A 26,576-nucleotide genomic window follows, 5' to 3' on the forward strand; every position below is an offset into this window, starting at 1 on the left:
CAGAACCACAGGAAATGAAAAAAATCATTTCACAGTCGTTCTTTCATGTTTGGCTAATGGAACTAAGCTGCGGCCTGTCATTATTTTTAAAAGAAAGACCCTGCCTAAAAAGGTCCAATTCCCACCACGAATTACAGTGCGCGCTCATATTAAAGGCTGGATGGATGAAGATGGAACAAAAAAATGGCTGGAAGAAATTTGGAATGGACGACCAGGAACAGCCTTAGGCCGGAGTCACACTGGCGAGGAATACGGGTGCGTGAGAGGCGCAAAAAGCACGCATTAGACACGGACCAATGATTCTCTATGGGGTACCTCGCACCAGGCGTATATTTCTCCTCAGTATCCTACGCTCCGTGCCACTCGCAGCATGCTGCGATTGTCAGCGTACTACGGCCGTAGTACGCCAATGCAAGTCTATGGGTGCGCAAAAAATACGGATTACACACGGACCACACGTGTGACCTGCGAGAAATACGCACCCGGTGTCTTTTAGCAAAGCCGGCAATTCAGTGCACGATACAGTAAACTCACACTGACAGTTTTAATAAAGAAATGAAAGAATAGATATAGACACATAGAATACATATATATATATATATATATATATATATATATATGCATTCTATGTGTCTATATCTATTCTTTCATTTCTTTATTAAAACTGTCATAGGGCTCCATTATATGTCCATTTTGCAAGCCTGCGAGAAAATCTCACCATACGGATGCCATACGGATTACATACGGATGCTGACATGCGCAAAATACGCGACCACACCTTGATTACGGATGACATACGGAGCACTGTTTAGGGGTCTGTCATCCGTATTACGCATGTAAAATACTGACCGTATTTTACGCAGGTTAGTGTGACTCTAGCCTTAAAGAAAAAACCATCATTGCTAGTTTGGGATATGTTCAGAGCCCACACATGTGATGACATAAAAAAATTGGCAAAGTCTTCTCAAATTACTTTGGCGGTTATTCCAGGTGGACTTACATCTGTATTGCAGCCCCTAGATGTGTGTTTAAATAAACCTTTCAAAGACCGTGTGCGGAGGATGTGGCATGAATGGATGTCATCTGGTCAAGCCCGACTAACAAAACTTGGAAATCTGATGAAGCCGGACATAGAATTAATAGCAAAGTGGGTTCGTGATGCATGGGAAGAGATTCCAGAGGACATGGTGCAACGCGCCTTCAAGAAATGTGGCATTAGTAATGCTATGGATGGCAGTTAAGACAGCGCTTTGCATGAAGACGACAGCAGTGACGGTGATGACCAACTCAGTGATGATGACGACAATGACTATGCTGATAACCTCTTACCAGCTGAAGCTCTGTTTGGACATACAGATGATGAGGAATCCAGTGACTTTGAAGGATTTTAACTCTTGTGTTTTACATTGAGCTGAGGTTTTTGTACTTTTAAAGTCATTGTTGTTGCCCTATTGGTTTTGTTGACCCTCTTTTCAACTTACAGGGCTTGTTTAATGTTTTTCTTTTAAATAAATATTCAAAAACATTTAACCTACTGATGTCTCACTTAATTTTACTTTTATTCTTAGCTATTTTTATTTTTGAAATTTACCAGTATCTTCGGCAATTCCCACCCTAGACTTATACTCGAGTCAATAAGTTTTCCCAGGTTTTTGAGTCAAAATTAGGGGGGGTCGGCTTATACTCGGATCGACTTATACTCGAGTATATACGGTACATAGAAATAATAGAAATAACAAAAATCACAAAGCCAAAGACTTATCAACAGCCCCTCGTATACACTAAGATTACTATGCCTTTAAACAATCCTGGACTGTCCATATGATGATAGGTTTTTTGTCAACATCTGAGTTAATTAGAGACACACCTGTGGATGTCTTTTAATGCACTCCTGCTTCTTTGTGTAGCATCATGGGGGAGTCTCAAAAATTCAGCCAAGATATCAGGAAGATGTACACAGGAACAAAGATATTAATTTTTGGAGACAGGTCTTGTGGTCTGATGAAACTAAAATTGAACTTAAAACATTCTCTCTCATTATTCTGGCATTTGGCAAATATTAAAAATTATGGTAATCTGAATTGACCTAAAACAGGAAAGGTTTATTCTGATACTGATTTCATGTCAGATATTGAGAAAAACATGCATATGTGTCTTTTATATAGTGTATGTAAACTTCTGGTTTCAACTGTATATACAGAAGTCTCTGTAGGCTGGGTTCTTATAAAGCTGGGAAATTTGAATCACCTGGCCTTTCCTAACGATGATAGTGAGCAAGCCATGGTCAAAGTTATCTGAGCACACAAATATCCAAGGGTGTGCTAACCTTTGCAATGGCCCATTTTCCTTTTTGTAATTTTTGAAATGTTAAAGATGAAGAAAAAAAAAAAAATTATATATATATATATATATATATATATATATATATATATATGTATACACACACACCGCATATTGCTAAAAAAAAAAGGGAACACTATAACATTGGATCCTATGTTATAGTGTCCCCTTTTTTTTTGAGCAGTATATATATATATATATATACATACATACATATACACACGCATACATATAACCTCTCTCTAGGTTTCCATTGATTTTAAGGAGTCAAAATGCCGCTTGATGGATTTAAGGTGGAATCACTATAAGTAAGAAGAGGATGAAAAACAACAGATAATTCTATCGGCCCATAACATCATCATGGATTTACCATGATCATTTATGCAAATGAAAGCCATGACACCAGTGTGAACAGAGCTCAATAGGATATGATGTCATTTTGAAGACCTGTGAGGTTTGTGTTTTATAAAACAGATTTAATTTACTTTAAGCTGGTCCAGAAGGTCTGTGTGATCTACACCTGAGACTGAAAAGACATCTGGTCACTTGGAAAAAATGTACCTCCTTCTCCTGTGATAGTAACTTTTCGCTCACAGCCTGGAGCTGGTTGTTTTGCAGTTCTGCTCCTCCAGGAGTCTGATTGAGTAGCAATGTTGTGTCTCTGGTAAAGTCAGACATGTTTCTCTGCTCCAGCGTTACAAGGTCAGCTGGTTAAGGAACAAAAAGTGTAAAGTTATTTCTGCTCTATCTACTGAAACCTACCGTAAAGGGAAAGTGCACAAAAAAGTATAATATTAAAAGAAAAAGCATTATTACAGTGGACAAATAAAACATATAAACTTTTCGGTATGAAAACGTCACAGCTCAAGACCAGATTTCTATAGAATTTTGAGTGATGATAATTTAAAACCTTAAACTCTTATTTGCTGACTTAAAGAGTCAATAGGTAGGGAGAAGCCGCCACTACATGCTGCCAGGTATATATATATTTATTATAAGAAGCCCTTTATAATATAATTGATATGCTTTATCTACCTCATTGTGAGTATATATGTGATTGCGGGGTTATCATTAACTGGGCTCCTTTTTCACTATTTAAGTGAAATAGACTATATATAATATTTTATTACCTGGCACTTAAAAACTTTTATAATTTCCATCAGCACATCATATTGTCTAATAACTGGCATTATATCACCTAATACACCCTATAATGGATGGCTATGTTTAAGCACAGTTCTTATTATAATGGGGCATATAACTGACCCCTGGTAGCCTCACTTGTATGTATATATAGAGAGATTTTGTAATGTGAATTTAGTTTGCCATATGAATTGTATATGCTGATCTATTGATTTGTGCTGGTCTCTTTTTGGAGACATCCTGTTTTTTGTTTTAATTTTTGTATGTCTCCTTTATAAATAATGAAATAAATCTAATTTTAATAATGGATCTCTTCTACCTGGAGTTTATTTACTCTGGTTTATGATATATATTCTTGTTTGAAGTGCCATTGATTTTTTCTAGGACAAATTGGATTAATTTACCAATCATAAAATGCAGAATGGCCTGGGCAATATTAATCCAGTGAAATCTTTACTGGCAAATTATAAGTTTTCTTGTTTGTATAAATCACAGCTGAAAAAAACAGTACCGTATTTATTTGTATCGTTGTATATAAATATAAATCTTTCTTACCCTGATTACTTAAATCACAATTAATATGCGATTTTTCTTTTTTAGCACTTTAATTATTTCTTCCATTTATTCCAAGAGCCATAATGTTTTTATTTTTCCGTCCACATTACCGTATGAGGGCGAGGTTTTGGGGGGACGAGTTGTACTTTTGAATGACGCCATCCAAATTATCATGTGATGTACTGGAGAGCGGGAACAAAATACCAAGCAAAGTGCAATTCAGCAATTGCTTTATTGGTTGGTTGTTTATTTATAGCATTCATTTTAACGTAAAACTGACCCAGATTCTTCAGGTCAGTATGATTGCCGCAGTACCAAGTATATATAGTTTTATTTAAGTGGTGAAAAAAATTAAGAAATGTAAAAGAAAAACAAATGTGAACATGTCAGCATTTTCTAAGAGCCGTAATGTTTTCAAAATATGAAGCCGTGTAAGGACCTGTTTTTTTCGCCCTGAACTTAATGATTTTATGGATATCATATTGGCCTGTACATGATGTTTTAATCGCCTGCTAGTACATTTTCTTGTATTGTTGTGGCAGCCGAAAAACCACAGTTCTGGCGTTTTGATTTTTTTCTCACTATGCTGTTTACCGATCCCATTAATTCTTTTTATGCATTGATAGATTGGACTTTTACAAACGTGGCAATACCAAATATGTGTTTTTTTTATTGTTTTTATGTCTTAATTTTTAATAGGGAAAAAGGGGGCGATTTGGACTTTTATATATTTTTTTTTTTTTCCTTTTTTGAAAACTTTTTTTCTTACTTTTCACCATACTTGTAAGTCCCCTCAGGGGACTTGAATCTGCAATCGTCTGATTGCTTGTGCTATATATAGCTATGCCACAGCATTGCTGTAAATAGTAAAAACTATGGTCTTCTATGAATGCCAGTCACCACCTGGCTTTCACAGGAGTACTGCGAGAACAGACACAGGGGTCTTCAAAAGCGGTCTTAAACCCATCGGCATCCCGCATTCATGTTGTGGGTGTGCCGATGAGCCGTTAAAATATCGTGCCCCATGCCACGCAATGTAAATGCAGCTGTTACAGATTAGTGGCTGCATTTAATAGATACTCCACCCGCGGCTGTTAGAGACAGATGATGGCTGATTATCACAGAAGAAGGTAGCAATTGTAGGGAACTAAAACATAACATTCAATAGTAATTGTTAAAATACAAAGACACAACAACCATAAAAGTCAGTATCCCCCAACAGGACAGGCCAAAGTGCTCAGAATATCGAATCCGGGGGGGACTGACTGTCTATCAAAAAAAAACACCAATACAAGAACCAATCACAATGCAGCAAAAATAGACCTAAATAAACATAGGGGCCAAAATACAAGTGAGTGCAATAAACAATATGCCCACTATGTCCCACATATATAATAGAGATCCATGTCAAAAAACAGGAACGATCTCACCCATCCAGTAGGGAGTAGGACCTCCAAAGTAGTTGAAAGAGTCTCCTATAGAGCTGTAGGCATTACACCGTAAGGACAAACATCCAGGTCAGGAGTAAAGATATTTATGCCACTCCAAATAGGGACTGCCTTCCAACGCATTTCATCCCACCGGGACTCATCAGGGGATATGGCAGCCGTGACAGGAGAGTTCCACCATATGAGGTGTTACTCAAGAGCGGCCCAAAGGGCATGCTCAGAGTGCATGGAGATATCGAGACAACATCTGACATACATACTACATCATATGTCATTAAGGGGTTAAAGGGAAACTATCAGCTGGATTTCAGACTACAAACTATTTACATACACATGCAGCTCTCTCAAAGACAGGTCCAAAAATACAGTACCTTTACATGATTTGTTGGTTTTTCCATTACTGAAAAATCAGTGTTTGAACTGATATGCAAATGAGGATCTGTAATCTCTGTCACTCTGGCTCTATTCACTGCCCAGAACCTCCTCATCTTGCTTGACTGATGGCTCTTTTTTATCTAAAACATATCAAAATGAAGAAATGGTTGCACTAAATTGCATTAAGGCATATCAATGTGAAATACAAAAAGTGTGAATAGCGTAATGGCTTTTGAAATGTAGAAAAAACACATGAGATACTGAGCAAATTTTGTGCTAAGTATCTCATGTGTTTTTTCTAAATTTCAAAAGCCATTACGCTATTCACACTTCTTGTATTTCACATTGATAAGCCTTAATGCATTTGAGTGCAACCATTTCATCATTTTGAAATGTAAGCTGTTTTTTGGTATGCACCTGTTCAGACTAGTTCTAGATGTGCTGTCAGTTTTCTGTAATTTTTTATCTAAAGTTACACAGTATAGAGGCTGACAGTCAAGCTGGAGGAGGCGGTACTGTATGGGGAATAGAGCTGGAGTGACAGATGTTTCAGATCTACCATAGCCCTTCAGCCTCATTTGCATATCAATACCAATGTTGATTTCTTAGTAATGGACTGGCCATATAAACGTATTGCTGGAGTTTTCTTTGAAAGAGCTACTTGTGCATATAAATAGTTTGGAGGTGAAAACTTGACCACAGATTCACTTTACTAAATTATTAGAAATATCTGAAGGCTTGTCTTAAGTTAGATCTTTTGGATATGACCACATGCTTCTAGTCTGTCAAATGTTTTTCTTTTGCTACAAGTATCAAAATAACAGAACTCAGAAACTGGGAGAATTAACTGTTGCTTTGCTGGAGGATGCATCTTTAAATTTCATTTACTGTGATCAACACCACGGCTAGGAGGACATTATTGTGGTGACGACCAAAACCATAGTTGCTGTTCATGTTCCCACTTGTGTTTTATATTGTATCTGAAAGTAATTGTCAAAGTGACCTGAAACTTTTTGTCACTCGGAGATGGCCTAAAAGCCAAAGTTTCACTTCTATTATCCCCATTATATTATGGAATAAAATTTCACGTTGAACACTAATTCAATGTTTGCCAAAATAAATGTAACAACATTCGGACAAACCAATGAAATGTTTATGGATGGGCAGCCATTGTTTGGCCTCTTGAATAGTGTCCACAGCTATATAGTTCATAGTTATACAACCTCTGTCTCCACGAACACAAATACACTGAGCCTCTCCCTGTAAAAGTATGCAGGAACATGACAGGCTGCATAAAGGTGTTGCTATTGTGATGAATGTCTAAAATCTACACTAACCAGGTCAACACAAGACATAAGACCGGTTTACATAACCAGTATTTGTCCACTTTGCAAGACGCCTTTACAAGTCCCTTAGTAAAGGTAACAAATGAACAAGCAATCTTAAAGAAACACAGAGTAATGTCAATTTTCATAAAAATCGTTGAGAGGAAACCAACAAAAACATCTGGAAAATACACAGTCTGCGTCACCACTATTTGCATCCCCACTTCTGCGCGGTCTGTCTATGTATGAACTTATAACTTTTTATGTTTATGGCAGGATAACATCTTTAGGACTTGTGCAGAAAACACTTGCCTAAGGCTATGTGCACACGCTGCGGATTCACCTGCGGGTTTTTCCGCGCGGATCTGCAGGTAAAACCGCAGGTAAAGTGACCTGCGGATTAGCCTGCGGTTTCACACCTCTACTATGTTAAAGGTGTGAAACCGCTGCGGAATCCGCCCAAACAATTGACATGCTGCGGTTTGTAAACCGCGCGGAAAAAACCACAGCGTGAGCACAGCGGTTTTGAAATGCTAACATGGTACTGTACCATGTCTGCGGAACTGCTGCGTTTCCGCAGGGCCAAAACCGCTGCGGAAACGCAGCAGAATCCGCAGCGTGTGCACATAGCCTAAATGTTATTAGGTTTCATAGGTAGGCATGTAATTCGAGGGATACTGACTTTAGTAGTGGCTCATATAGTGTTAATATGAGCAACACATTGTGCATTATGCATAAAAGACTTGCAAACAGTAGATTGAAGCTTCAGACAACATATCCTAATTTTAATAATTCTGTAAAACTTTACATAGATGTGTACGTATTCTCGCAGAAACATATTTTTGAAACCAAATTGAGATGGTGATAAAGAAGATACTGCTGGTATAAGGAGACAATTTATATGGAAATCAGTCATCTCTAAAACTAAAGAGTTGAATTTATCAATCATTTAAAGGGAAACTGTCACTTTTGTAAACGCTACTTACCGATATAGAGTTAATCTTCAGGAAAATAGTATTAAAAGTGCGGCTACTGGGAGAAAATAAACTTATTTCCTCCTGGGAGTCGTCAGCTTTCAGTCACTGGGGTGTGCAAAGAGCGGCTATAGTCACCGCTCGGTATACTGTGAGCGACGGCGGCTGTAAGCACGCCTCACTACTTTGGTTGGCAGCTCTCCGCAGCACACGCCCTAGTACTTTGATAGATTATGCTGCAGAGTAAACTGTCAATCAAAGTGCCAGGATATGTTTACAGCTGCTGCTCACAGTATAATGAGTGGTGCTGTGAGCGATGACTGTAACTGCTGTAACTCTGCACAGCGCCATGACTGAAAGCAGTCAGCTCACAGGAGGAAATACATTTAATTCCTCTCAGTAGCTGCACTTCCAGAAAGAATGCCGGGCAGCATAGTAATGATATTTACTTGTTGTTTAACCCCATAAGTCCAGGTAAATAGTGTTTTCCGAGGTGACAAGTTTCCTTTAAGGCAACTTACTTTGTAAAAACTTTATTTGATTCTGCATTTCAAGCTTCTGCTCCTCTGAATTCCTCAGCCTAACTAAAGAGAAGTGGAAAAGAAACTATGGTTATTGTTCTCCAAAATAATACCAAAAAATAAGCAGCATATGAATATTCAATACCGAATTCACACATCTGTATTTTAGGATCCATGCCCAGGACACAAATCTTAGCCCAACTCCGTGTTCTGACTTTAATTATCAGCCTCATTTATGCCTAAAAGGCTGAAAATACAGGAGACAAGCAAAGGTGCCAGGAACTGTGGCCCGTGGAAGCATGCATGAATTTGGCCTATTCAATTTTGAGAGAAACATATAATTCCCTTAAAATATAAATGTTTATTACATATGTATATAAAACTACACCAAATAGAAACTGTGCAAGATCGTAGAAATATAGGAATAAAAACTCAAAGAGTGTTATGTTATGAACCTGTGACATTGTGGTCCAAGATATAAATATCAAAATATAGATGTCTTGTCCATTCAAACACCAGGCAACCCCAAAGACCCTGTGAATCCTTATACTGGTGACCTACACTGGCACTGCCTAGCCACAGAAGTTGGCACCCTACAGATAAAAAGAGATGTGGCGCACACACTCAGATGGTGGCTCTCCCTACATGTCTGATGTCTTCAATACACAGTACACAGAGGAATGGGGGATTCTTGCTCTCCTGTCTGTATGTAGCATATCAAAGAAGCAACTACATCCTCGAGGACATTACATAGCAATACTGAGCAGTTTAACTGTGAATCCAGATCTGTGGTGAGTTGAAACACTTACTAGAAAACAAACTAAATGTTTCTGTTTCTATTTCTCACTGCTCCTCCTCTCCCCCTCCCTAGATTTGGAAAGGCAGCTATAATCTGATCCCGAAGTGAGCAGGCAGTCCAGGGGCCCTGTCTTGAGTAGGACAAATGTAGTTAGAGTGTCAGGGGGGAGAGAAGAAGTGGATCAAAAGGTAAGAAGCACTTTGGAAAATGCATATTGGATATATTGATTGTAAAACTGCTTGACATTACTTAATACATTGTTTGCCTCTATTCATATATTTTTAACCCCATCCAGATCCACTTTATATACAGTATTGCTACAGATCTTTACTTATGATACAGTGTTGTGTTATCTCTGCTCCTCATTATAACTCATACACTTGCTTTGACATCTTCTTTTGAATACAGGATAGTTAGGTTTCATGGTTTATTTTTGCTTGGCCTGATACTTGAAGCAATGGCACTGAGTGGCAACAATACAAGTTTTTGTATACACCATGTGATTAGTGTTCCTCTAAGCAGAGCAAATTTAATATCAGTACTGCGGTCAAGAGAGAGAGCAAACATGGAATAAGGCCAGGATCACACATGCGAGAAACTCAGACGAGTCTTGCATGTTATTACCCGGCACTGCTGCCGGTACTCGGATCGGAGCTGTGGCAGCATAGCAATACATGGAGCCGCACGCTCCGATCCGAGTACCGGCGGCAGTGCCGGGTATTGACATGCGAGACTCGTCTGAGTTTCTCGCATGTGTGATCCCGGCCTAAGAAAGAGACTGAGCAGCAAATATCGCCCCAGGTGGTATTATAAGAACACACCTGGAAATATTTCAGGTATATATAAAGAATGTGCATTCCCACTCATGTCAAATATCATTGTACACATTGATCTTGACACTTTTAGCAACAAATTTGACATTTTAATGTTGTCTTCCAATTTGTTGTAAATAAAAAAAATTCTGAATTATAAAGCAGTATCAGTTTCAGATTAATTCTATCCTATGAATAAATCTCTAAATTTACACATTCATTCCAAAAATGTTAAACTTCTGTTAGTATTATTGACTTTTTCTATCAGTTATTGTGAGCTAGAAAAAATGTTCACAATCTAGTGTCATCTACACTTAAAGGGTTGTCCCATAATTCCAACTTGTCACCTATCCCCAGCATAGGTGGTATTTACACACTGGGTGTCACCTAGCAATCATGAGCATGGGGTCCTGTGTCCCGCTATTAACCCCTTCGCGCCGTAGCCTAATTTCATTTTTGTGTTTCTGTTTTTCGCTTCTTCTTCCCAGAGCCATAACTTTTTTATTTTTTGGTTAATATGGCCATGTGAGGGCCTGTTTTTTGCGGGACAAGTTGTACTTTTGAACGACACCATTAGTTTCACATAACTTAGTACTCAAAAATGGGGAAAAAAATTCCAAATGCGGTAAAATTGCAAAAAAAGTGCAATTCCACAACGTTTTTTTAAATTTTTTTTACCGTGTTCACCAAATGCTAAAACTGACCTGCCATTATGATTCTCCATGTCATTAATGTCATTATGAGTTCATAGACACCGAACATGTATAGGTTCTTTTTTTTATTTAAGTGGTGAAAAAAATCCAAAGTTTGTTAAAAAAAAATAATGCGCCATTTTCCGATACCTGTAGCATCTCCATTTTTCGTGATCTTGGGTCGGGTGGAGGCTTATTTTTGTTTTTATTAATACCATTTTGGTACAGATATGATCTTTTGATCGCCCATTATTGCATTTTAATGCAATGTCATGGCGACAAAAAAAAGTAATTCTGGAGGTTTTTTTTCTTGCTACGTTGTTTTGCGATCAGGTGAATCCTTTTTTTTATTGATAGGTCGGCGATTCTGAATCTGGCAATACCAAATATGTGCATGTTTGATTTTTTTTTATTGTTTTATTTTGAATGGGGCTAAAGGGGGGTGATTTGAACTTTAATATTTTTTTTTATTTTTAAAAACGTTTTATTTTTATTTTTACTTTTGGCATGCTTCAATAGTCTCCATTAGAGACTAGAAGCTGCCATAACCCGATCGGCTCTGCTATAGGCGATGATCAGATTACCTGTATGTAGCAGAATTGCTGACTTGCTATGAGCGCCGACAACTGGCATTGACAGCTATAGAGGTCTGCAGGAGACCTCTGGTTGCCAACCCATCGGTGACCCGCGATCACGTGACGGGGACACCTATGGGTGGATTTCTGGCCTGATGGCCGGAACCGCGCGTTAAATGCTGCTGTCAGAGTTTGACAGCAGCATTTAATGTGTTAATCTCCGCAGGTGGATTGCAATTCACCCGCGGTTGTTATGGGCACATGTTAGCTGTTCAAAACAGCTGACATGTGCAGGTAAAAATGTGGGCTCAGCACCGGAGCCCACATTATAGGGAGAGAAGCAACATGCGCAGTACTAGTATGGCACATGTCACAAAGGGGTTAAATAATGTGATGGTCACGCATGTAATAAGTTGTGATTGTGGGACAACCCTTTTAAGCTGGCAAAATACATATGGTTATAACCAACCATTATATAACTGATCAATTGTTTTTCGGATCATTCATAGAAAGGATCCAACAAGCAGCACGCTGGACTAGACAGACATATCAAGTATATACAGTATATATACTGTATATATGTATATGCCTAAAAAACAGAACATGCAGTAGTGCAAACTGTAAAATGATCGCAAATATTAGATAAATCATGTCATATACATTAAGTTTCAGAGAACGCCTGAAAAATTCCAAGGTGAGTGACAAATTATTTGTTTGATAAACAAGAGTCTGCCGTCAGCCTTTAAAGCGAACCTATCGGCAGTTTTGGCCGATATAAGATACGGCAACTGTCTTTCTGGGCTTATCTACAGCATTCTATAATGCTGTAGATAAGCCCCCGGTCCGACCTGAAAGATAAGAAAAGTAAGTTTTATTATACTCACCTGCAATCCAGTCCGATGGGTGTCGCAAGTCCCGGGTCCGGCGCCTCCCATCTTCTTGCGATGCCGCCCTCCTGTTGCTTCCTCGCTCCCCGGCATCGCACTTCTGTGCAGGCATACTTCTCTGCCCTGTTCAGGGCAGACCAAAGTACTGCAGTGTGCAGGCATCGGGAAAGGTCAAAGAGGCTCAACACCTGCGCACTGCAGTACTTTGGTCTGCCCTGAACAGGGCAGATAAGTACGCCTACGCAGGAGCGCGATGCCGGGGAGCAATGAAGCAAGCAGAAGGATGACATCGCAAGAAGATGGGAGGCGTCGGACCTGGACCTGCGACACCCATCGGACTGGACCGCATTTTTTCTTATCTTTCAGGTCGGACCGGGGGCTTATCTACGGCATTATAGAATGCTGTAGATAAACCCTGAAAGGCAGCGGCCGCATCTTATAGCGGGCAAAACAGGTGACAGGTTTGCTTTAACAATGACTGTTCTGGCCTTAGCTTCTAAATAGTTTACTACATGTTAGTACATTGATTTCTACAATGGACACCTAAATGGTCAGTGCCGTTTCATCAATCTTTGCATAAATCAATATTATAAGTTAATTTTGCTTCATATGTAAGTACATTAACGTTGCAAAAAAATGGAGAAATATGCCTTTCTGAAGAAAAAGGAATTCCAGCATCAGGTTCTTCCATAAAAAGCCATAATTTTACTGAGAAAAAACAGAAAAATTCAAGAATCACAAATCCACACCACAACCTTTTAAAATCAATAAAATACTAAGCAAACACGTCTCAGAAGATTGTCCTTAATCACTGCATATCAAACTGTGAAAAGGACGGTGTGATAAGTCATATCCTGTCATTACACATGATGGACGGGAGCCAATCAAGGAACTACAGCATTTCTATGGTCACAAAATTAAGTCAAAATAAAAACAAACATTGTCATATGAATATCACTGAATTTATTCATATTGGTACATAAGACCTTGTCTGATATATATATCAGGGCAGCATGGTGGCTCAGTAGTTAGCACTGCAGCCTTACAGCGCTGGGGTCCTGGGTCCAAATCCCACCAACGACAACATCTACAAGGAGTTTGTATGTTCTCCCCATGTTTCCGTGGGTTCCCTCCGGGTTCTGTGGCTTTCTCCCACATTGCAAAGACATACTGATAGGAAATCTAGATTGTGAGCCCCAATGGGGACAGCGCAGATAATGTCTGTAAAGCGCTGTGGAATTAATGGCGCTATATAAGCAAAGCATAATAAATAATAAAAAAAAACAAATATTTATCCCTAATGGAGATCTAGCCTGCAGTGTACGGATCAATCACGTTTCCCAATTCTACAGCTTTCGTTTGTAATCACCTTCCCTGATGGGTTGTTTAACGATCACTTGAAATGTGGAGAAATTGCAATTATGTATCTCCGCAAAATGTCGAGAGAATGCCGAGCATTCGAACACTAATTTATTTACTGCATAGGAAAGGTTTCTACGTATCCGAACTTTCAATGGATCCGACAGGCATCCCACACACTGGAGACAACATGCAGTGCATGTAACCAAGTAGATGACGTTTGTTGTATTGCAGTTAATGTAAGAATTAATATTGTACAGTATGTACGATTATTACCTGATAAAATGAACGTTTTAGTATTATGTATAGGTTTACAAGAAGTACATATCGTAAGACCGCACTTCTAGGAGCCTTTGTTGATAACCAAGTTTTCTCAGAAGATGCTTTACTAATCAAATAATAACTCGGTGAAAGAATGTCATGATGAGTCGGAGCTTTTTTTGGCCATGGATCTCACAGGATGAGATTAAGTATGTTTCAACTTTTTATGTTGAAACAACATCAGGATGTACTGTTTGATGATTTTGCTAATAACTGTGAGCTGGGGCTATATGTAGAAATTAATGTAATTATTATTTTCTTTTTTATTATTTCTTGTCTCCATTAATATTTGGTGTCAATTATTATTTTGGACAATTTCATTTTTGATACTTGCGTTCCCACAATCTCTTGCAAACTCAATTTAACTCTTGCTGATTATGAGATTCCTTAGTTGAATTTCTTTTATATCTATAAATTTCCCCAGTATGGATATTTTTTGTGTTGTGCTTCAAAATACACAATGTGGCGTATAAGGTAGAGTTGGTGGCTGTGTTTTTCCTAAAGGGGGAAATAATTACAACCTCTATTGAATCATGCGTTAATGTGATCAGGGCTGTGGAGTCGGTAAGCCAAACCTGCGACTCCGACTCCGACTCCTCAATTTCCCTTACTCCGACTCCGACTCCCACACATATTGCTTATATTTAAGTGAAAAATTTATTGTAGTACAATGTGAACCTCAGACATTTAATCATTTTTATGATCCAATAATCAAGATATTTAGATAGAACAGAATATATATTGGTGTACTACCCGGTTTTCATTCTTTTTGGTACAGATACGATATGGATAGACAGATATGGATAAATGGATAGATAGAGCAGATTTCTAATCTGCTTTTGCTATTGAAAACATTATCTATGAGCTCAAAAACCTTTCAGGTGATGCAGTTTTTTAAAAAGATGATCAGCTTTTGCAGCTGAAAAACGTATCCTCAAAAAACACAGGAAAAACGCTGTGTGTGAATGTAGCCTTAGATCAGGAATAGAACAGCCATTTATAGGACATTTCATAACTTTCCCAAACTCCTATGAAAAAATATTCAGCACATCCTGCATTGAATTACTGTACCCAATTTATTATATATTTTAGGAGTCGGAGTCGGTCAATTTTATACCGACTCCAACTCCGACTCCACGACTCCGACTCCACAGCCCTGAATGTGATAGTTAAAAAATGTATTTCTTTTTCCCGAATATGGGATGTGAATTTTAAGTTTACGTCATTTTAATTGATGTATCTCAAAAAATCTTATGCCAGCTTCCTAGGGCCACCATCCCATATCAGGAGCAGGTCATCTATACAGCGACCGTACCACCTGACATGGGAGGAGAAGGAATTGGCATCGGAAAAAATAAACATTTCCTTCCACCTAGACATACAGATATAAGCAATGGCTGGTGAGAAACCGGCCCTAATTGACGCATCTTGTTTTTGAAAGAAAAATTTACTATTAACCCCTTAACGACCGCCGATACGCCTTTTAACGGCGGTAGTTAAGGGTACTAAAACCACAGTGCCGTTAATTCACGGCGCTGTGACTTAAGTGAATAGCGCCCCCCAGTGTCAGATTTTCTCCGGGGTTTCGGCTGCCAGGGGTAGCCGAGACCCCAGAGAACATGAATCGGTCGGTTTTTACCGACCTCGCTTTTGCGATCGCCGTTATTAATTCTATAACGGCAACCACAAAAAAAAAAGCCGCGATTTTACATTTAATTTCTCTCTTCTCTGATGTGATCGCACATCAGAGGAGAGAGAAATAGGGTCCCCGATCCCCCCGGTACCTCTCCAAGGCCCTCCGCCCCCTCCCGGTGGTCCCACGTCCCGCCGGCGTCCTCCGATGGGCGCCGCCATCTTGAAAATGGGAGGCGCATGCGCAGTGCGCCCGCCGGGAATCTGCCGGCTCCGGCTGGCAGATTCCATTCATTATTTTGATCACTATGATAAACGATCATAGTGATCAAAATAAAAAAAATAGTACATAACCCCCCCCGTTTATCACCCCCTTATATAGGTAAATATAACGAAATAAAGAAAATATTTTTTTTTTCAGTTTTCCATTAGGGTTAGGGTTAGGGTTGGGCTAGGGTTAGGGGTAGGGTTGGGGTAGGGTTAGGGCTAGAGTTAGGGTTGGACTAGGGTTAGGGTTGGGCTAGGGTTAGGGTTAGGCTAGGGTTATGGTTGGGCTAGGGTTAGAGTTGGGCTAGGGTTAGGGTTGGGCTAGGGTTAGGGCTAGGGTTAGAATTAGGGTTAGGGCGAACTAGGATTATGGTTAGAATTAGGATTAGGGATTAGGGTTGGGATTAGGGTTAGGGGTGTGTTGGGGTTACGGTTGGAGCAAGAATTGAGGGGTTTCCACTATTTACCCACTTTGGGGGTCTAAAAATTGGGGTCTAAAAAAATCACTTTTGTGGAAATAAAAAAGACTTTTTATTTTCACGGCTCTGCGTTTATAAACTTTTGTGAAGCAATTGGGGGCTCAAAGTGCTCACCACACATCTAGATAAGTTCCTTAGGGGGTCTAATTTCCAAAATGGGGTCACTTGTGCGGGGTTTCCACTGTTTAGGCCCATCAGGGGCTCTGCAAACGCAACATGATGCCCGCAGACCATTCCATCAAAGTCTGCATTCCAAAATGGCACTCCTTCCCTTCCGAGCTCTCCCATGCGCCCAAACAGTGGTTCCCCCCCACATATGGGGTATCGGCGTACTCAGGACAAATCGCATAACAACTGTGCGGGTATGATTTCTCCTGTCACCCTTGTAAAAATATAAATTTGGGGGCGAAAAGATCATTTTTGTGGAAAAAAAATGGATTTTTTATTTTCACGGCTCTGCGTTATAAACTTCTGTGAAGCACTTGAAGGTTCAAAGTGCTCACCACACATCTAGATAAGTTCCTTAATGTGTCTAGTTTCCAAAATGGGGTCACTTGTTGGGGGTTTCCACTGTTTAGGCCCATCAGGGGCTCTATAAACGCAACATGATGCCCGCAGACCATTCCATTAAAGTCTGCATTCCAAAATGGCACTCCTTCCCTTCCAAGCTCTCCCATGCACCCAAACAGTGGTTGCCCCCCACATATGGGGTATCAGCGTAATCAGGACAAATCGCACAACAACTGTGCGGGTATGATTTCTCCTGTTACCCTTGTAAAAATAAAAATTTGGGGGCGAAAAGATCATTTTTGTGGAAAAAAAATAGATTTCTTATTTTCACGGCTGTACGTTATAAACTTCTGTGAAGCACTTGAAGGTTCAAAGTGCTCATCACACATCTAGATAAGTTCCTTAATGGGTCTAGTTTCCAAAATGGGGTCACTTATTGGGGGTTTCCACTGTTTAGGCCCATCAGGGGCTCTGTAAACGCAACATGATGCCCACAGACCATTCAATTAAAGTCTGCATTCCAAAATGGCACTCCTTCCCTTCCAAGCTCTCCCATGCACCCAAACAGTGGTTGCCCCCCACATATGGGGTATCAGCGTACTCAGGACAAATCGCACAACAACTTTGCGGGTATGATTTCTCCTGTTACCCTTGTAAAAATAAAAATTTGGGGGCAAAAAGATCATTTTTGTGGAAAAAAAATAGATTTCTTATTTTCACGGCTCTACGTTATAAACTTCTGTGAAGCACTTGAAGGTTCAAAGTGCTCACCACACATCTAGATAAGTTCCTTAATGGGTCTAGTTTCCAAAATGGGGTCACTTATTGGAGTTTTCCACTGTTTAGGCACATTAAGGGCTCTCTGAACGCAACATGGCATCCGATCTCAATTCCAGCCAATTCTGCGTTGAAAAAGTCAAACGGTGCTCCATCCCTTGCGAGCTCTGCCGTGTGCTGAAAAAGTGGTTTACCCCCACATATGGGGTATCGGCACATTCAGGAGAAATTGTACAACAAAGTTTGTGGTTGATTTTCTCTTTTAACTCTTGTGAAAATAAAAAAAATTGGTTCTGAAGTAAATTTTTTGCAAAAAAGGTTAAATGTTAATTTTTTCCTTCCACATTGCTTTAGTTCCTGTGAAGCACTTAAAGGGTTAATAAACTTCTTGAATGTGGTTTTGAGCACCTTGAAGGGTCTAGTTTTTAGAATGGTGTCACTTTTGGGTATTTTCTGTCATGTACACCCCTCAAAATGACTTTAAATATGATGTGGTCCCTAAAAAAAATGGTTTTGTAAATTTTGTTGTAAAAATGAGAAATCGCTGGTCAAATTTTAACCCTTATAACTTCTTAACAAAAAAAAATTTTGCTTCCAAAATTGTGCTGATGTAAAGTAGACATGTGGGAAATGTTATTTATTAAGAAATTTGTGTGACACATCTCTCTGATTTAAGGGCATAAAAATTTAAAGTTTTAAAATTGCAAAATGTTCTAAATTTTCGCCATATTTCCGTTTTTTTCATAAATAAACACAAGACTTATCGAAGAAATTTTACCACTAACATGAAGTACAATATGTCACGAAAAAACAAACTTAGAATCAGCGGGATCCATTAAAGCGTTCCAGAGTTATAACCTCAAAGGGACAGTGGTCAGAACTGTAAAAATTGGCCTGGTCATTAAGCTGCAAACTGGCTCTGTCGCTAAGGGTTTAAAGAAAAATAATTATAGAGAAAACAAAGGGAAATAGTGGGGAAAAATGTCTGCTACAGCACCTTGCTGGGTCAAGTAACACCCGGAGCTGTCTCAATCTTGGACGTCAGCAGATAGAAAGGGGTGGGGGAAGAGAACCTCCAGGGATGAAATCAAAAAGGAAAGTTTTTTTTTGTAAGAAAATTAAAAACTTTTATTCGGTAGTACATTAAAAAAGACATGGATCCTGGTGACAACAACCAGGGATGAAGAACCAACCCGCTTCAGCTGAGAGCCTTAATCATGGCATGTAACATCCTGGACAGAACAGGTTTCTAATATAGATCACAAGTCAGTGGTGCACAGGTGTGAGCTAATGGAGATTAGATAATGGACGAAACACCTGAAAAATCAACTCAATATAGTGCCACATAAAGTTGGATGACAATAGACACATATATCAAACATAAATGACCAAAAGCGGTATGAAAAAAAATAAATATATAAATATATATATATATATATATATATATATATATATAACATACCAAAACAAAATAGAGAAATCGATTAAGCTTAATTGTATTGTAAAATAAGATCTTGTCGTAGATTCATACCGTGGGGGACTCTGGTCTGTAACTTAAAAATCTAAAAACATTTGCAGTTCAACAGTTTATGCCTTAGATCACCTCCTCTCTTAGGTCTATACACTTTTTCTATGCCATAAAATTTTAGGGAGCTGATATTACCCTTATATATTGGAGAAAATGTTTTGAGACTGCTGATATACGGACAGCTTTCATATTATCCGCGCCAGACATGTGCCATCTTATGTCGTTTTTCAAAGGTCCGGTGGTACAACCTGTGTATTGGATATTGCATTGTTCGCATTCAATGATATAAATAACACCTGTTGTATTGCAATTTGTAAAATGATTAATAGAAAATTCTTTGTTCGTTGAGAAAGATTAACAGATTTGTTTGTTTGTTATGAACTACATGTGAACATGCTTTACAGGGAGTATGTCCGCATCTGAAATAACCTTTTGTAGATAACCAGGTAGGCTGATATGAGAGTGTTTCATTAGAAAAACAACTGGGTGAGAGAATACTCCCCAGTGTAGCTGATTTCTTACCAACAAAAAGCACTTTTTTTTTTTTCAAAATATCAGTAAGTTTAGGATCTTTGTTTAACATCGGCAGATATTTACATATGATATTAATAATTTCTGTATACTGGGAACTATATTGAGTGGAAAAAATAATAAAATTATTAGTGTTAGGCTGGGTTCACACGTAGCTTTTTTTGCATTTTCGCAGCGTTTTTAAATGCGAGATTTTCCCGCGAAAACGCAAAAAAAAGCATCCCATTCAATGGGATTCCGCAGTGCTGTGCTAATGCTGCGGATTTTTCCGCGGCGGAATCACATCGCCAAATAATACGCAGTATGCTCATCAATTTTGCAGAATCGCGGCAATTCCACCCACATAGGAATGCATTGTTCTGCTTACTTTCCGCATGTGGCTGTGCCCACCATGCGAAAAGTAAGCAGAACTTTTGCGAATGGTACCCACGGGCTGGAAGAGAGGAGACTGTCCTCCAGGCTCTGGGTACCATATCCCTGTAAAAATAGAATTAAAATAAAAAAATCGTCATATTCTCACCTTCCGATATCCCTCGTTGCGTCCCCAGGCCCCACCGTTGCTCCCGGCAGGTCCCGTTCCCAGTGATGCATTGCGATAATCACCTTTGATGATGTCGTGGTCTCGTGAGACCACTACGGTATCACGACGTCATCAAAGGTCATTGGCGCAATGCATCACTGGGAACGGGACCTACCGTTGATGATCGGGAATGCTGCGCAGGACGCCGGAACGTAAGAAAAACATGATTTTTTATTTTTTTAAATTATTTTTAACATTAGATCTTTTTACTACTGATGCCACATAGGCAGCCTCAATAGTAAAAAGTTGGTCACACTCGTCAAACACTATGTTTGACAGGTGTGACCAACCTATCAATCAGTTTGCCAAGCGATGCTCCAGATCGCTTGGAAAACGCTAGCATTCTGCAAGCTAATTTTGCTTGCAAATCGCTAGTTTTTCCGCGGGAAATAGGCGGAAATTAAAATGCGATTTGCTCGCATATTTCCCGCCGAATGGAATTCACGAATTTAAGCGGAAATTTCCGTGGCAATTCTGCAAAGTGTGCATATAGCCTTATTGGATTTGGGTTTATCTGACATTAGATTCTGTCTAGTTTTTTTTTCACAGCTGCATCAGCTTTTCTCAGAGTCCAATTAGAGTAATCTCTATGTTGTAATCTACAGTTTTATTAGCCTCTATAAGTTGATGGCAGAGAAGTGTTTCTTCTCTTCCTAATAAGTTCACCAAAGGAGATATTCTTAATTACGTAGGGTGGACGGCAAGAGCTAGCTTCCAAAATGGGGTTGCTATCTGTGCATTTTTTAAAAGGAGAAATAATGATAGACTCAGTATTTGTATTACCAGTTAGAGTAATAGCAAGGTAATTAATACACGTTGCAGAGAGTTTATAAGTAAAAGATAAGTTAAATTCATTGTCATTGACATATGAAATGAATTTATGAGCTTCTATTTCAGAACCCTTCCAAACAATAATGATATCGTCTATATAGTGACTAAAAATCCATCAAGTTGTGAAAAACATTTTTTTCAGAAAACAAAAAAGTTTCCTCCCAAACCGCGACCACTAAGTTAGCAAAGAAGGGTGAGAATTTCCCTCCCATGCTAACTCCTTTGGTTTGAAGAAAGAAAGTCCCTGCAAAATGAAAAATAGTTATGAGTGAACAAGAATGAAACTGCTAGCAATAAAAATTCCAGTATCTTTTTTGTATGAATCAAGAAAAAAAACTCAGACTGGTGATAGCCACATTGTGTGGTATAGAGGGGTATAGATTGACGACATCACAACTCAGCCACTTGTCAGAGGAGCACCAGGGGTATTTATCCAGTGTAGTAATAAGCATTTTAGTGTCACTGATGAAACCTGCCAGTGCTCTCACTAGTGAGTGAAGTTATAGATCCACCCATTCCCCTAGTGTTTCTCCTAAAGCTCCAATACCAGCAATAATGGGTCTAAAGGGAGGAGGGAAAAGCACCTTATGTAATTTAGGGAGAGCATGATAAATTGGTTTAATAGGACTTCAAGCTGTCATTGATGTTAGAGGGGGCAATACACGGTATTAAGAAATGGGGTATGTGAACGTTTGATCAGGGTCAGGTGGATGTTTAGGGTTGTCATTATGATTTAAAAAGAGAAAACACAGTAGTTTGACAATAAATGGCTTCACCCAACCACTAACCATGAGTGGAGAAAATGTTATGGTGTTATCATTCATATTATCTGAAAAAAGGCCAAAAAAGCAAAAATTCTGCTGGGGTACATAAACTTTTGAGTGCAACTGTATATGTGTCTATTTTCTTCCATCTTTATGTGTTAAATTTATGTGGCACTTTATTGAGTTAATTTTTCAGGTGTTTTGTTATCTTCATTAGCTCACACATGCGCAGCACTAACTTGTGATCTATATTAGAAAACTGTTCAGTCCAGGATGTTACATATGCATCCATGTCTTTTTTAATGTACTATTTAACCGAATAAAACTTGTTCATTTTTTTTTACAAAAAAAAAACTTTCCTTTTTGATTTCATCGCTGGAGGTTCTCTTCCCCCACCCCTTTGGAAAAAAATATATGTCCCAATCAAAATTCCACTGACATGAGTATAAATTGTTGGATTTGTTGGGAATAAATACTATATTTAGTAAATGATTTGGGCTCCTATAAGTGCAGTTATACGGTATGAACGTGTTATAAACATATGCATAATACGAAAACTTTCAGTTCATCAGTTAATAATCATACATACTGCATAATATTAATGCTTGCATCAATTACAATACAGCAAATGTCATCTACGTGATTACATGCACTGCATGTTATCTCCAGTATGTTGGAAGCATGTCGGGTCAATTGAAAGTTCAGATAAAAAGACACCTTTCCGATGTGGTAAATAAATTGAACATTTCGATATACAATGATTCAGGACAACTTTGTGCTGTACTTCATTGATTTTTATAGTGGTGGTGTGAATTTGTGATTTTGAATTTTTCTATTTTTTCACAATAAATGTATGGCTTTTATGGAAGATCCCGATGCTGGAATTCCTTTGTCTCCAATTTTCTTGTTGCACCGCAAGTCTCCCTGCAGTGGATCTCCATAAGGATGAGCTGACTAATTTCCCCTTCCTTTTTGCTAAATATGCTTTTTTCTCCACTTCTGAGTCACTTCTTCCCCTACTCCTTAACTCACCACTTTTAAAACCAGATCAAACCCGGTTTGGGCAAAACATGACGGACCATCAGCACGCTGATGTGTCAGTTTACGCCTACTGTATTATAATCTATGGAGAGGGGAGTGGGTAGGAGGAGTGAGGAGCATTCAACACAGTGAGTGAAAGGGAGATTGTAATACACCTGCAAGCAACTGGTATACTTCATTACAGTTCTGGATTCACAGTCACACAGCTCAGGACTGCTGTATAATATCCTCCATGCCTCTGCTGTTTCTGTCTGTGTTCTACACAGAGAATAAAGAGCAGGAATCCTTTGCTGTGTATTCAGTGTATGGGAGATATTGTAACAGCTTTTCTCCACTGAGAGAACTGAAAATTAAAGAGAGAGTCTGGAGAAGAAATAACTGTAAAACAATTTCAGGATACAAGGATTATAATGGCCAGAACACATAACAGCTAATTTTGAGAAGTTTCCAGAAATGACAGGTACATTTTAAATAGAAGTAAACCTAGTGTGCGTTTCTATTACTTTATAGCTCCTGGGCTTTTTATTCAATGGTGAATGCTTTTTTGCTATGAGAACCTGTAGTACCTATCGTTTATATGCTGGATGCGCCTGTCTGTTTCTATACATATATATATATATATATTAAATAAACCTTGTAGGGAGCTCAGCTGCTCCTTAAGGAGATCATTTTCCTCCTGAAGGTGCTCATTCCAGGTTTGCTGCTCAATCTGCTCTTTTTCCAGTCCTTGAATCCGACTATGAAGATGTTGACATTGTGACTCTTGAGATACTACCCACTAAAAACAAAAATTAAAAAATGAAACATTTGATAATGAGAAATGACAATAAAATGTGTAGATAGAACATTTTTGTATTAGGTAATACTGCATGAAAACTGTCTCTTGAGTCCATTTCTCATATTCCCAGTGCATTATTGAAAATGAAGACTGTACTTTGATTAATATGGGCACATTTACCGTACATATGAGACCCCACAAGCTCAAGTGTTTATTACACATATGCAAATACCTTTATGTAATGAACCTAACTTCCAAAAACTTGAAAAATGTTTGGCTGAAATCATGCCTACTATTCATATTCATCTTTGCAGCGCAGAGCTGCTATATCTGATCCTGTAAACCTGGCATAAAGGGAACAAGACCCCCCTAGTATGAGGACCCCAGATTTAAACTACCCACACCCATGATTTAAGCAGTTAAAATACAGGGAACATAACGGGATTAATAGGGTAAGGTCGAAAGATAAAGCATGTCATATATCAAAGCTGGAGTTTCATACATCAGTCTAGAACCCAAAGTCAGCTGGGGATAAGATGAGCCTTTATTAACAAAAATTTGGTGGCAAATCTGGGCTGTTCCTGCGCTGCAAAATAAAATTTATTCTAGCTATGAACTGGCATACATTTTAACTACAGTTTGCTCCAGTTTCCTAGGGTTCATTATAGTAAATTTGCTTTTCTCCTATAGCGAAGTCCTGTGCATTCTTAAAAGAAAAGTGAAAAGACCGATGCAAAATAATGACACATTTTCCCATATGTGCACTTTCCACCCTTAAGATGAAGCCCCTTTTCCGGTTCATGACCAAGTATATTTAAGGGATTTCTTTGTACATGCGGATTTAAGAGCCCTAAAAAAATTTTCTCATTGAATTATGCAAATGGTTTTTGCCTCTTTTTATGTGATATGTTAGGCCAAATTTTAAGTAATTTTTAAATTCTTCTTTGTTATCAGATATGGGGAGAGGAAATAAAATGGAAAAAAAAAGGAAAAACGTGTCCATAATGAATCACTAAAACATATTTTAAATTGTGTTTCCCTTTCCGTAACAATTAATTTTGTATAGTGGACACAAGTTATCTTGTTTTTTACACGTGCATGGCTATAAACTGCGATTTAAATTGGTAATAACTTTCTTTTTTATTTCATTTCATTTACATTTTTTCCTGCCTTTTTATTTATTTAATTTATCATTTATTCTATATACTGTGCCCCCATGAGGTCATAAAAGACCTTTAGGAGGCATTACGACTTTGAATTTTTTATTTTTTTTGGGGACCCTATAGTGAGGTAGAAAAGGTGAGATCAACTATAAAGTACACCTACCAGTGAAAAGGAAGGCCTTTTATTCATTTTTATAGTGCCATTTATTCAATGGTGCTTTACATATGAAAAAGGGCAACCTACTAAAACCTTGGAAACGGCCAGGGACCCAGTGAAACCCTCCTGCTGATTGGCCAGGTCAGAAGCCAACATTGCGGGTGTCAAAGTGGCATGAATTTTGCCACCTTTCAAAAATCGACACGACCGAAAATCCCTACGTAACGTGGGGAAAAGGTCTTGGAGATACTAGGTCATCCTCGTGTCATCAATCATAAGCCTCATGTTCGGGTCAATTTAAAGCCCTGTAGACCCTGTGTGTTGGCAGATGGTACCCAGCCCTGAGCTTTGGGCGGGTGGGAAGTGGGTATGTAGCAAAGTCAGGTAGGTTAGGGTTAAATCTTAGCTCTACAGGCTCTGATTTTTTGCATCTGGCTGGCTCTGCATATAACCAGGCTACATGTTAACTTTAAGCCCCCGTTACACATTGCGATATCGCTAGCAATATCGCTGTAAAGTCACCGATTTTGTGACGTTGCAGCGATAATGCTAGCGATATCGCTGCATGTGATACTTACCTCCGACCGGCTCCCCCGCTGATTATCGCTGATCGCGCGAGAAGCTCCTGGTCCATTCCGATGTCGCTGGTGAGATCTGCCTGTGTGGCAGCTCTCTAGCGACCACTTAGCGATGCACCAGCGATCCTGACCGCGTCATATCGCTGGTCGGGATCACTGGTACATCGCTAGGTGTAACGGTACCCTTACACTACCTGGAGTTTGCTTTGAAGAATGCTTCTCTCATTCTTCAGCTCACAATGTTTGTTGCTCAGTTCAATCCAGTCGGCTTTCAGTTTTTCATATTCTTCTTTCCACAACTCACACTCATCTGAAGATACTGATAACGACATCTGCAATTTGGGATGAAAAAGAAATAGTGTAGGACTACAGGAACATAGTAACTTCTAGTATGTGATGGGGTGGGATGTAATAACGAACATATGTGTGCTGCCTTATCAGACGTCATAATGACAAACAGCTATGGGGTAATGCAGCCTCTAGCAGTCAGTAAAGCAGTCCCCTCACGACAGCTAATGTTTTATAGCTAACACACAACTTATGGAAGGGTCTAAGAGATTTAGCCATATCATAGAATGTTGGAATGGAGGATAGGGATAGGTCATGGTGCCCTATCCCTTGCTCCATGCAGGATTCACTAAATCATCAGACGTCTGTCCATATGATAGGTATGATGGTAAGGTAAACCATTCTTACCCCCTGAAAAATAAACTTTCCCTGCATTTCTCGTAACTTGATCCTATCAATTTTCACAAGAAATATAGAACTAGCACACATATTGGTATTGGTAAATGTAAAAACAGCCTTTACTGTTAGTAAGAAGCATTTTATGTC

General features: G+C 38.9%; 1 protein-coding gene across 5 annotated transcripts in view; it reads right to left on the reverse strand.

Moving 5' to 3' along the window:
• The window catches only part of TRAF3IP3 (TRAF3 interacting protein 3), a 159,773-nt gene that overhangs the window by 22,525 nt on the left and 110,672 nt on the right, over window positions 1–26,576 (reverse strand). For all 5 annotated transcript variants that reach the window (XM_073587133.1, XM_073587134.1, XM_073587135.1 and 2 more), the window contains 4 exons: window positions 25,937–26,074; window positions 23,700–23,844; window positions 8,682–8,744; window positions 2,902–3,047 (listed from right to left, as the gene is read on the reverse strand). In XM_073587133.1, coding sequence (XP_073443234.1) covers window positions 2,902–3,047; window positions 8,682–8,744; window positions 23,700–23,844; window positions 25,937–26,074 — 492 coding nt within the window. The remainder of the gene's footprint in view (window positions 1–2,901; window positions 3,048–8,681; window positions 8,745–23,699; window positions 23,845–25,936; window positions 26,075–26,576) is intronic.

The sequence above is a fragment of the Dendrobates tinctorius genome, unplaced genomic scaffold, assembly GCF_039654945.1.
Source record: "Dendrobates tinctorius isolate UK_male_01 unplaced genomic scaffold, ASM3965494v1 ptg000098l, whole genome shotgun sequence".
In the NCBI taxonomy this organism is placed as follows: Eukaryota; Metazoa; Chordata; class Amphibia; order Anura; family Dendrobatidae; genus Dendrobates; species Dendrobates tinctorius.